General features: G+C 31.7%; 1 protein-coding gene across 7 annotated transcripts in view; it reads right to left on the bottom strand.

Annotated features, from left to right (window-relative positions):
- Positions 1-12877, bottom strand: part of Scaf8 (SR-related CTD associated factor 8) — a 201798-nt gene that overhangs the window by 134320 nt on the left and 54601 nt on the right. For all 7 annotated transcript variants that reach the window (XR_006854475.2, XR_006854476.2, XR_006854477.2 and 4 more), the window contains 6 exons: positions 11525-11701; positions 10458-10537; positions 8662-8779; positions 2886-3017; positions 2553-2665; positions 890-1083 (listed from right to left, as the gene is read on the bottom strand). Coding sequence is in view for 4 of the 7 variants with exons in the window: in XM_046456576.2 (XP_046312532.1) it covers positions 890-1083; positions 2553-2665; positions 2886-3017; positions 8662-8779; positions 10458-10537; positions 11525-11701 (814 nt within the window). In the remaining 3 variants the exon portion in view is untranslated. The remainder of the gene's footprint in view (positions 1-889; positions 1084-2552; positions 2666-2885; positions 3018-8661; positions 8780-10457; positions 10538-11524; positions 11702-12877) is intronic.

The raw sequence follows: 12877 nt of genomic DNA, 5'->3' as shown, positions 1-12877 counted from the left end.
CCAAATATTTATCTATCCCTCATGCAGAAATAATTTGGAAACCTTCAGAAATTAGGTATCATGATTAATGTTTACTTCTTAACAAATGATCATAACTTGCTACATTTTATATACCTCTGTGCCCATCTATAGTCTACTAGTTCACCTTAGAAGTGACAACCCAATAAGAATGCCCTTGAAGAATTTGGCAGTAATTCATTTTATTATGCTATACCTTAACAATCCTATTATATGAATGTCCCCTAGTCTGCTCCTAAAACAAACTCAACCATTACTAAATCTGTTCTAATTATACACAAAAGATTAACATATAAAGAGGGAAACAGCCTGTACAATAGGAATTCCTCATCTAGAATTAACCTGCAAGTTTATAATATGGTTTAAAAATTATAGCAAAGTAGGGCTATGCGCATGTCTCCATGCTAGAGTACTTGCCTAGCATGAGGAAGTCCCTGGGTTCAAGCCCTAGGTCTGCAAAATTAATAAGTAAATTTTACACACACATACAAAGTGTATACTTCATGTAATAATTACTTCTATAAAACTGGTGTTCACAGTTGGTTAGGATGCTGTAGATAAGAGAAGTTGCATTATGCTATAGATATTAACCTGGTCTGCTTTATGTGTCATTAAAGTCATATTTCCTAACTTGCATTAAATTTTAAAAAAAATCCACTCTAAACACTCTTAGTATTTGAGTAGACTCTACTTTTCCTTTTTTTCTGTCACATTAAAAAAAAAACCAAAAAACCCTAGGACATAATCATTCATTTACCTAACCCATTTTCAATTTTTTAGTCCAAAATATAGTTTGGTTTAGAGAACTTACAGGAGATAACTATTTTTTGAATGTATTGAAACCAAAGTTTTACAGAAGTATGTTACTTACCACTTAATGTTTTAGATCTAATTGGAGGTAATCCCTTTTTTTGTCGTTCCTTCTCCCTTTCTCTGGCTCTCCTTTCACTGGAGTATGAACGTGATGACTTCCTCTTCCTCTCTCTTGAGCGGGACCTTGATCGCTTTCGATGTTTACGCTTGCGAGAACCAGATCTTGACCTGGACCTCCGTTTCCTTGGTGATCTACAAAAACATACAAAAAAAAAAAACACATTTCTTTTTATTTTTAAGGACAATGTTGTCCTTCTTTAACACTGCTCAATTCTAAATGAGGGGGAAAATGTATATTCAGCTAACTCTTAAAATATTTAACATTATATCAAACACACATAGTGCTCAATTCTCAGAGAAAGGTAGGTTCGCATTAACCACAAATATTTGTCTAGTGCTTCTGAGTCTTGGCGATTATTCACTATCAGGAGGAAGATGAAGAATGAGATTTGAGAAAGGACTTCACTATAAAATGTAGGCCACTAAATAACTCAGTTTAATGTTGGTCAACTTCTAAAATTCATATAGTGCTTGATTGAAAGGTGATACTGAAATACTTTTTAAAATTTACTGTACAAACTTTCAAGAACATTCACATATAAAAATTAGGGTCTAAAAAATGTAAAAGAGTGGTTAAATTACTGGTTTGGTGGTTCATGCCTGTAATTTCAGAGATTCAGGGGAAGCTGATGCAGAAGAATTAAAAGTTCAAGGACAGCCTACATAACTCAGGAAGGTACTGTTTCAAAAAAATAAAAAGGGTTAGGGATGTAACTCAATGGTAGAATGCCCTGGGTTCAATCCCCGTCCTGAAAAAAAAAAAAAAAAACTAAAAAAGTTAAAGCCTAGTGAGCCCATAAATACAAACATTTCTTATAATGGCTTTACAAAATAATTTTTGGGGGCTGGAGTTGTGGCTCAGTGGTAGAGCGCTCGCCTAGCTTCTGCAAGGAGGCCCTGGGTTTGATCCTCAGCACCACATATAAATAAAGGTATTGTGTACAACTACAACTAAAAAATAAATAAACATTTAAAGTAATAATAATAATAATTTTTGAAGTTTTATTTTTCTGGTCATTTTTAATATCATAAAGTAAACTGAAATGTAAGAAACATGGCTTGATTTAATGGCTGTTGAGAGGCAATAATATCCTAAACTAGATGCCTTCCTAGTAGTATTATTAATTCAAATCAAGTATAACCCAAATACAGTCTCTTGATACAGCTATTATTATACAAATCACTCAAATCAATAGCACAAACATTCTCAATATAAAAATGGAACAAAGGTTTCTTCTTCTTCCTTTTTTTTTCAATAGGGGGTGAGGATTCTTGGGAATTGAACCTAGAGGCATTTTACTACTGAGCTACCTCCCTCAGTCCTGTCTAATTTGATAAGGTTTCTCTAAGTTGGTAAGGGCCCAGTGCTAAGTTGCTGAGGGTGGCCTTAAACTTGTGATTCTCCTGTCTCAGACTCCTGAGTCACTGGGATTACAGGTGTGTACTAACATACTCCCAGCCCGTTCTTGATTTTAAAACACATTTTATGATAACATTTCAAAAATCAGTCAAAAAAAAAATCTTTTAATCTTGATGGAAAGAAAAAAAGCCAACATTTTAAAAAGTTCACACATAGTTACTGTTAAATAATATTATAGGACCTTGAACGAGATCTCGAATGAGTTCTTGATCTGGAACGAACAGCCACTTTCTTAGCTTCTTGTTCAAAGATTTCCTCTTCCACTCCATCTTGTCCTTCATCTATATCCATATCCTAGAAAGAAGAAGACAAATAAAAATCCCAGCTTAGATTTAGTTACATAATAACATTTGTGCCTTAAAAAATATTCATGATAATGACATTACTGCTTACTAGGCAAAACAGATGGACTGTGGCGCTTCAGAAAACCACATGAGGACCTTACCACTATACAACATTTTGTTTTCTTTAAATAAGTTTATAAACTACGACTAGATAAAGCATTTATTTTTACCTGTTGCTGTATATCTATAGAATCATCCAAATTTGTTTCAGGTTCAAGAAAATGTTGCTGACTACTCCCTTGTGATGGTGACGCTGAATGCTCTGATCCAAATGTCCCTTCTTGACTATCTTGAGGAGTTGCCTGTTGAGAGCACACAAATGTTGGGAGATAATTTAATTACAAATGCAAATTTGTACACAGCAGATATCACAATAAAATGTTTAAAAGTAGTCCAACACATAAAGAAATTTCATGTTAAATAATTTTTAAAGTTATCAATCTAAAATTGCACTTGTACATAAATACAAATTTACTTGAAATCAGGGAACATTAGAGAGGGTACTTCAGATATTTGAGTAAAATGTTCTTTGATTTTTAGTTATTTTGGTAATGTCCAAATGGCTATTAAAGCAAAAGTTCAGAAGTTCTCCTATAAATCACTAGGTGGTTGCAATTCTCACTAATAAAAGGCAAGAAACAGATTAGATATATCATTTAATTTTGTTTGAGTTGCATCACGTTACAATAATTTCCTGAGGTTCTTTTTTAAAAAAATAAATACATAAAGAATTCCAAACACATTCAAAGTAGAATAAATGTCAAAATGATCCTCAAAAAAATAGTTTCCTAGGCCTTAGGGTGCACTGAATTTAAATCACCTTTGTACATATGCTTTTTCTAAACTAAGAGAACTCTTGAGAATTATTTATTTCAACCTCAAAATGTCTTTTTAATGAAAGAGAACTTATCCTGGCAGTAATACGAAATCTATTTTTCTTTCATATTTTTCCTCTATGGGAATAAAGAACACAATAGCACATAGTCGGTATTTTGGCCATAGTCAGCATTCTTCTTTAACAATATCATTAAGTATATACTAAAACTGATTATTTTATGTGTCCTTAAAAAATTTTCAAAGCAAGATCAGGACTTATGTGTGAATCGCACCAAACCAATTAGAATAGGAATTTATTTTCAAGGGCATTTTTAAAATATTATTCTTATAAGTACTAACAATCAAACTGAAAGAATAGAGCAAAAAGAGTAAAAACAAAAATCAAAGAACAGTTTCAAGTCCCTTAATTTATGACAGAACAGGCAACATTTTCAAGGTTAAGAAATAAAGCTTGAGTTTGAATAAAACAGATAGCAGTCTTCTATACCATGATATTGACCAAAGTCAGCAAGTTAGCAAGTGTTATCTTCCAGATGTGTCTTAAGCATACCCCTGGCTTAAGCCTTTAAAATGGTACAATAACAGCAGAATTTGTTAGTAACACAGCAGATATTTTCCAGCTTCATCCTTTCACATTTAATCGTAATTCAGTACTCGTCTATTGTCATGTTATGTTTTACTTCAGCACTCATCTTAAGCTCTACATCTATCTGATCCCATTTGTAGTTCACCCTTAATTATTTATTTAACAGGTTAACCCTTGGTGTAATATCAAGATCCACTGCAACCAATTTTAGTTTTTGAGTTTCTTTTTTCAGCAGTTTTACCTATTTGAAAAGATTGTTATTCTTAAAATTTTTTCCTTTTTTAAAGAACTTACAAAGAAAAAAAAATTTATTATTTTTTTAAAAACCAACGAAAATTTATTATGTTATTTTGCAATTATGTTTATTAAATAAATAAACAAAAGATATGTCATGGGTTTTTAGAGGTCTTATTTTCCTTTATTTTTAAACATTTGCTATTTTATTATTCCCAAGAATTATTTCATTATTACAAAAGATTATTCATCAGTTATTCAAAAAATAAAATAAAACCAACAGAGCTGTTGAAAAGGGTGATTTAATAGTGAAATAAATATCATTATTCAGTTTTAATACATGAACAAAAATACTGTGCTATATTTCAAGAAAAGGATTAGACACCATCTCTATAGTCTACTTTTATCTTTCCCTGAACAGTTGAAAATTCAATTTATAAATTTTGGCCCTTAATAGCAAAGGGAACAAAACAGGGAAATATACTTCACATTCATTAGACAAATATGAATACAAACAAGATTCCAAAACTGAGGGTGAAATTTAACAGAAAACCATAATAAGCAGCAGGTCGTGAATTTTCCATTGACCTTATCACCAAGAACTGGTACAAGAAAAATCTCTCTCTCTAAGGGCAAAAGGGAAATATGAAAAAAAAGGAAAAATTCTCAACCATTTCAACAGAAAGAATTTTTATCTTGCAGTATTTTCCAACAAGAACCTGCAATGTTCCATTTTATTTAAAGGATATAAAATATTTGAATTTGACACCAAAAAAAGCTTTGCAACATCGAAATTATATTAAAATTCCTACTACAGCTCCCCTTCTCTCTGTAGTCTCACTTCCATAATTATTTATAATATGACTTAAAAAGATAAGAAAAAGAGACCTTTACTGGCCCAAAGTGGCAAATGACTTTTCTGGTTTACATCCTATTTATACATGTCTACTTTCTTCTGAATATCTTCATACAAAACAGCAATGAAAATACTGGGGTGGAGTGGTATAGGTGGGGAGAATAAGGTTAACAGCAGCTAGCAGACACTTCTTTCAAGGTTGGCCCTAACACTGTAATATGTCACATTTTAATCAGTTATAAAATTCTTCTCTCTCTCTCTTTTTTAATGTAGAAGTAATAATAAAGACTCAAAGACTTTACTGAAATACACATATGCTATAACTATAGCATCGACCTGGATTTATGAATCAAATAACACTATAATTTCAGTATTTGAAAATGAAATTTATCTGAGATTGTAGACAGCAATTCATATATAACAACTCAGGACTCTTCACATTACTCATGACATTTCATCGTTTTCAATTCTACTCTTTCTATTGTACTATATAAAAATTTTTCTGAAAAGTTACATATTTCTGATATCTTAATAAGAGTGCTTCATCAGTAGGCTAGGTCTTAATCTTTTTTTGAAATTATTTATTTGTTTATTTATTTATTTTAGTTGTAGACGGACATAATACCTTTGTTTATTTTTATGTGGTGCCAGGCCTCACACATGCTAGGCATACACTCTACCACTGAGCCACAAACCCCAGCCCCTTCCTTAATCTTATTAATCTTATTATTAACTTATTATTGATTATTATTAATTAGCTTATTATTAATCATTAATCTTATTATTAACTTCCTTAATCTTACTATTAACTTCTTTGAAAATATTCTCATTGGATTTCATTTTGAGTTATAGCTCTTGTGACCTTTTAACTATCCTAATAAACAATTAGAAAAATCATAAACTTATTTAACATAAATCACTCCTCTTCTGACATAATACCTAATCCCTTCACAATTCTCACCATTTTTCTCCAAAAAAGTGTCCAGTTTTTCAATTTTGAAAAAAATTTTAACTTTAATGGAAAATAACAATCAACATACACCACAGGTGTGATTAAGAACTGCAATGAGCACGACAGCACTATCAATCCTATTACACCTTTAACTAAGACCCTATAACTTACACAGTCATGTTGAGCTTACTGGTAAATGAAAATGCTTACCTTTTTTTGCTTATCTTACTTCAAATTAAGTACACTAAGGAAAAAAAATTTGGTAGATGCAATCACAACCTATTAAATTGAACTGATATGCAGTTAACTTGCTTTCCTACTCTAAACCTGTCTGTTTCACAATCACTGTCCATGAGAAAAGTTTTTTTTTTTTCCTTCACCTTCCCTTTTCTTCACTGGATTCATTTCAAACAATGAAGCTTTTAAGAACTTCCATTCTATCCAAAGGAAGGTGTTTAAGTGGTGAAACTCTGGAATTAATATACAGAATTAGTAACTAAGTCTAGAATTCTCTTTTTGGTAGGTGAGATTCTTAGGACAGACTGGCGCTCTTTCAAATTTTTAGTTTATTTTCACTTTAGTTTATTTCTAAAGTATTACCCTTGACTTTACTGCTTCTGCTAAACCTTCTGAAATGAAACTAAGGCAATTCAAAAAGTGTCATATTTACAGCTGAACAAACGTGCTGCTGGATAAACTCTTCTGTCACTACCACATGCTACCTCTGCATCAATTCTGTGATTTTGTATCACATCACTGACAACCAATTTCTTTTGAGTTTCATTGTGTTTTTCTTTAAATATACTGCCCTTATTCTGACCACTTCTATCAGAATTAGTTCCTCAAAACAAGATATAAAATTCCATTCTTATAATTCTATGCATGAGTTCCATGAATATCCATTTTATATTTATTACCTGCATTAAAAGGACAAGCGCAGGCACCATCTACATCTAAAGTTTGCTATACCTGCCACCTAAAATACCCATTCCTGTCTGAATACACAACCAGTGTAACTGCACATCATGCACAACAACAAAAATGGGAAGTTATACTCCATATATGTATAATATATCAAAATACATTCTACTGTCATGTATATCTAAAAAGAGCAAAAAAAAATTTTTTAATGAATGAATGGATTAGTTTAGCAAAGTTTGTTTAAAAATTGCAATGACAGTGTTGCAAATTTTCTTCAAAAAGAATGAAGGAGTGACTGAGGTCCTCATACTTTTGCTATGAAACATATATGATTTAGACATTTTAACAATGGAACCAATTCTGTATTTTTGGATAAGTCAACAGATAATTTCACTTGAACTAACTTTAAATTTTTAGAATACATCTTGTATATACTCACTGTAGAATTCTTCTTAAAAATGCATATTAAAAACAAAAGGCATTTGTAACCTCAAAAAATTTTTTTAAAAAAAGTACCCATTTTCTATTCCATAGTGCCAAGACCCTTTACTTTAACCTCTATTTAAAAAACTACAGAATTCTGCGATGTGCTTACATAAATGTATATGCTCCACCAGAGAAGAGGTTACTTGAAGCCAGAACTCAGAAAACCATTTTCCTGTCCAACTTTGTATACATGGCTTTCCTAAAAATGTACTAAGAATGTACTGCTCTTACTTTAAACAGTTGGTACCTATAAATATTTCTCATATATAGCAGAGATATGCTTTGTAAATGAGTTTAATCTTAGCTCTGCAACTTGACATATTTTATCAATTCTAACGTGTAATATTTTTTCATGTTTTATTATCCCTCAAATTAGTAAGATTCTTACACCTCAAAAGGATGTTAGGCTGTAGTTAGAAGTATTTTGAAAATCTCAGTTACATATAAATAATGTTGTGTCTTAAGACTGATCATATATAATATTGGCTTTGTACTTTTGCATTAGATATTTAATTTCACCAAACTTCAACTTCTTCTGCAGTAAAATAAGAGTCACAGTGTCTACCTAATGAGGATTAAATGTAATTATGCCTATATTTTTCCTATTACATTGCTGATAATGCTCCTAAAACAGGGTACCAGCAATAAAAATTTTAGGATTAAATAAGGCAATCCATTTTGTCGTCATTATCAGCACCGGTAACACAATCATCATTGACTTGTTAAACGGAACAGAATTTACATCAAGTTTTAAGTGGCAATTCTGAAACTCCACCTCTTTGTGGTACACTGGTAGTAATTTCTACAATATAGATTCATTAAGTTGCCAGAATACATTCTGATTACAGAAAAAAAACAAACAAACTATGTCTTGAAAAGACTGATCTTCCTAGTGATAAACATTCAAAGAAAAATTACCATATCTATGAAAGGAAATAAAGTGGTAAAAATAAGAGATGAGAAAACACTCTATTAATACCCAAATCAAACAAAAACCAATCATCCTATAAATAATGCTAATCTACATAATACGAACAGCAATAACTCCTAAGACCACAAGATGGGGTTATGAACCTTTTGAGGCTGTTGCTGTTCCAGGAGCTGCTGTCTGAGATGTTCAAGGTTTTGTTGTTGTAGTTGTTCTGCTATCTGATGAAAAATGGAATTGTTCACAGATTCTGAAACATGAGAACTAAAAGGAAAGTAGAAATATATTTTAAAATCCACTAAAGATAATATGATAATTACTATTTTTTCAAAGGAAACAAAAGCCAACTCAAGAAATCATATTCTATTATAATGTTTGCTTCTAAAATATTAACACAAAAAAGAGAATACCCCAGAATATTAATATGAAGATAAATAAATTCAATAGTATTTTAATGGGTCTGTAACATGTCAGAGATGCTCGGTTGAAGATTTCAGGCTATTAAATACATATACATTAGTGATTTTAAAATAAATCTCAATAAAACACTTTTATAAACAATTTAATGTATTTAAACAATGTCATTTCAACTTCTTCTCTAACTATGAGATAGTGTGGAACATGCTACATCAATCAGTATGTGTAAAACTTAGAATTATAATTGACCATATAAAATTTATATACTTAGAAATGCATACCTGTTATTTATTAGGTATGTTGACACAAATGGTATTTAGACAAGAGAAAACAATTTCAACTATGCTCTGGGAAATGCACACTTGGAAGAACCTGGAATTCTGGGTTCCATAAGGTAAGAAATGAACTAAAAATTCCCCCCAAGGGCTAGCAGGATTTTGAGAACTTTTGAAACCATTGTGGGGGTTGAAGGGTGGGCCACCTTCACCTGGAGCAAATAAACTTAACAAGAAGAACAACAGCTACCTTCAAATACTGAAAGACTAAATCTCAAAATACAATGGAGCAAATTCGTCTCCACGCTTTAAAAAGCAAATCCTGAATCAGTGTGGAAAATAAACGGAATTTAGTTCAAGAAAAGAACATGTAATAACATGTTAAATTAAATGTTAAATTAATTAAATTCTCATTTCTGAAAGGCATTAACACTGGATATTTAAACTATCAGGACTGTTAAGGATATTCTTATATTTTTCTTAGGACACTGATTTACATGATGGGGATTGAAACCAAGGGTGCTCTACCACTAAGCTACATCCTTAGCTCTTTTTACTTTTTATTTTGAGGCAGAGTTTCCTAAGTTGCCCAGGATGGCCTTAAACTTTAACTTCTCCTGCCTAAGCCTCCTAAGCAGCTAGGATTATAGGCATGTGCCATCACATCAAGCAATCTATATAATTTCAAATGTTCCTTCAATTTTTATAATTTATAATCAAAACTGTTAATTTTCTCAACGGCCCACAACATCAATTCTTATTTCTGATTAGTCTGATGCACTTCCTAGAAGCAGATTTGGCAGTAGAAGAAAGCATCTGTCCTTGTATTGAAAATATTCTTAAATTTAAGTTAAATTAAACAAATAGATGTAAAAACATCACAATTAGCTTTACTCTTTTATTTATCTTTATTTATTTATTTTTATGTGGTGCTAAGGATCGAACCCAGTGCCTTACACATGCTAGGCGAGCACTCTACCACTGATCCACAACCCCAGCCCATAGTTTTACTCTTATTTATCATTTTTCCTATTAAAAAAATTTTGACATAGTACAACTATTTGCAAAACTTGAAAAAGAGTACAAATAATCCAGGGAGACAACAAAACAGCAATTCTGCCACCTTTCTGTATGTAAGAATTTAATAGCCTGACATAACAATCCTAATTGAGTCAAAGTATACTTAGTAGATGGTAACATCCTACCCAATATTTACAAAAGTCACAGAAAAAGAAAAATATAATTCTTACAGTTGAGGTGTTGGAATTTCCTTTTTGGGTTCTTCACTATGCTCAGAATCGTCCCCAAAATCAAACCTATCCATCAACTTCTGGTGGGAGGGGAGCATGACAGGGAAAAAGAGACAAATTAAAGTGTTTTACATAAATATTTAAATGTTACTTATATCCCATTAGTTTATCTCTTCATTTAATATGTTTTATGTCATTGTATACTATACTCTTTCTAGAGTGTGAGCACCATGACATACATAGTAAGTAGTCCTCTTTATTCTGCCAGTTTCAGTTATCCAGTCAACAGCAGCCTATTGTCTTGGTTTGTTCATGAGACCATAGTCACATAATTTTCATTATGTTAATGATGTGCCTAATGTATACAATGTTATTAATGTTAATTAAGCAGACGTTAATTACTATGCCTAATTTATAAATTAAATTTCATTGCAAGTATGCACATACAGGAAGAATGTCCTGTGCATGTATGTGCGTGCGTGTGTGTGAGTGTGTGTGTGTACAATTTGGTACTATCCACAGTTTTAGGTACCCAGCAGAGGTCCTGGAATGTATTCCAGAGGACTAGGGAGATCTACTGTATTGTCTTAAATAACAAAACAAATTATAAAATAGACAATATAATCACTGACACTAATCTTACATAAGACTAAGGATTAAAATAATGAAGTGGTCTGCCATGTCAATACAGCTTGGTAACACATAGAAGCATAAACAATGAATCTATCCCTTGATAGAACATGAAGATCCTCATCTTCATATGTTCTGTCACCTTCTGAATATTCAACTTAAAGGCTTTTTATGTGGGCAAGCTATTTAGATTAAGTAAGACTCGGAAGCTGCTGCCTCAATGGAAAATACACTGCCCATTTATCTTTAGTTTAAAAAAAGTATTTTAAACATCTGAAGAGGAATTTTTAAAGTCTAAATCTTTTTTAAATTTAATATATTTTCTACAGTACAGTGTATATCGACAGAATATGATAAAACACAATTTATAGAATCCACATGACACTTCACACAATTTAACACTGCCTATTGAATACATCCAATATTTTAATGACTACCTTGTTGAAAGGGACTCCCTGATCCAAGGGAGTGAGCGTGTTGGCTGCTGCAGCTGCAGCTGTAAGCTGTGCTGTGAGAGCCTGCAATTGAACCACAAGACCAGCATCCAGGGCCTGGAGGATGGAAGGCTGCGGTTTCTGCTGCTGTATCTGTAAGGTTTGTATTAACTGTTGAAGCTAGAGGGAAAATAATTATTATAAAACAGTTGTTGGAATTTACTCATAAGAGTGCCCATGTAAAACTTTTAGTTAATAAATTTAATCATTCTACAATCTTAGGCAATCAAAAAAAGTCTTTCCTAGTATGCACATACAACAGTCCTTAGTAAGTCTGTCTTCTAGGAAGTCAGGAAATTTTAAATAAAATAAAGCACTTATACCATAACAACCAGAAAAGGGACTCCTGACAAGATAAATAATACTTTTCACTATGCTTCTCACCCCTTCTTCAATTAACTCCATGAAGGGATAAGCACTGACAACAGCAGAGCTTTTGTTATCATTCAGACATATCATCTAAGAACATATCCTAAAAGGAGAGTAATTAAGAAATTTATTCTTACAGCCAACTTTGAGACTAAAAAACAAGTTATTAACAATGAAGAGTGTCAAGTACAGTAAAAAGAAACCCACTTCCCACTATTTACTCACCTTTGCTAAAAAACTTGTAAGATCCATAAATAAGAAATCCCTACATTCATCACAGAAATAATACATAATTGAGTTCTAAATCTGTAATAGGCACATTGGTGCAGTTGGAGAGGAAGAGTAACTTCTACCACATGGTAGAACTATGATTAACAATTAATTATTTTAAATACCCATTAGAGATTTTTAACATTCCCAACAAAAAGAAATTTAAAAAAGGACTGAGATAATAGATATGTCAATTACCCTGAACTGATCATTACACATTATATACATACATATATACACATACATAACCTGTAAGTATGCAAAATTACTACGTGTCAATTAAAAATGAAAATCATTTTGAAAAAGCCCTAAACCTGAAGTATATATGAAAATTATCAATTTATATTTGAAAAAGAGAACAGCAAACTGATTGTCAAGACATCTGTATTCCCTTAAGTTCAACTTTTAGTATGAGAAAGTACAAATAACATGCAAGATGACAGTAAATAAAATAATTCATGTATATTCTAAAATAGCAACATTAGGGTACAAACTAGAACCATTTAACCACCAAGCATCTTCTTTAAAACTACTATTGGGACAAAAAAGAAAATGCAACACTACATGGGAGTTAACTAACTGTACCCCAGAAGCTCCAGAATGACTAAGACCAATAAATACATACAAGATATAAATTCTCCACATTACTGTGGTGAA

The sequence above is a fragment of the Marmota monax genome, unplaced genomic scaffold, assembly GCF_021218885.2.
Source record: "Marmota monax isolate L192 unplaced genomic scaffold, Marmota_monax_Labrador192_F-V1.1 WCK01_AAM20220418_F8-fsc00164, whole genome shotgun sequence".
NCBI classification, from domain to species: Eukaryota; Metazoa; Chordata; class Mammalia; order Rodentia; family Sciuridae; genus Marmota; species Marmota monax.
This window is presented reverse-complemented; position numbering and strand designations above follow the sequence as displayed.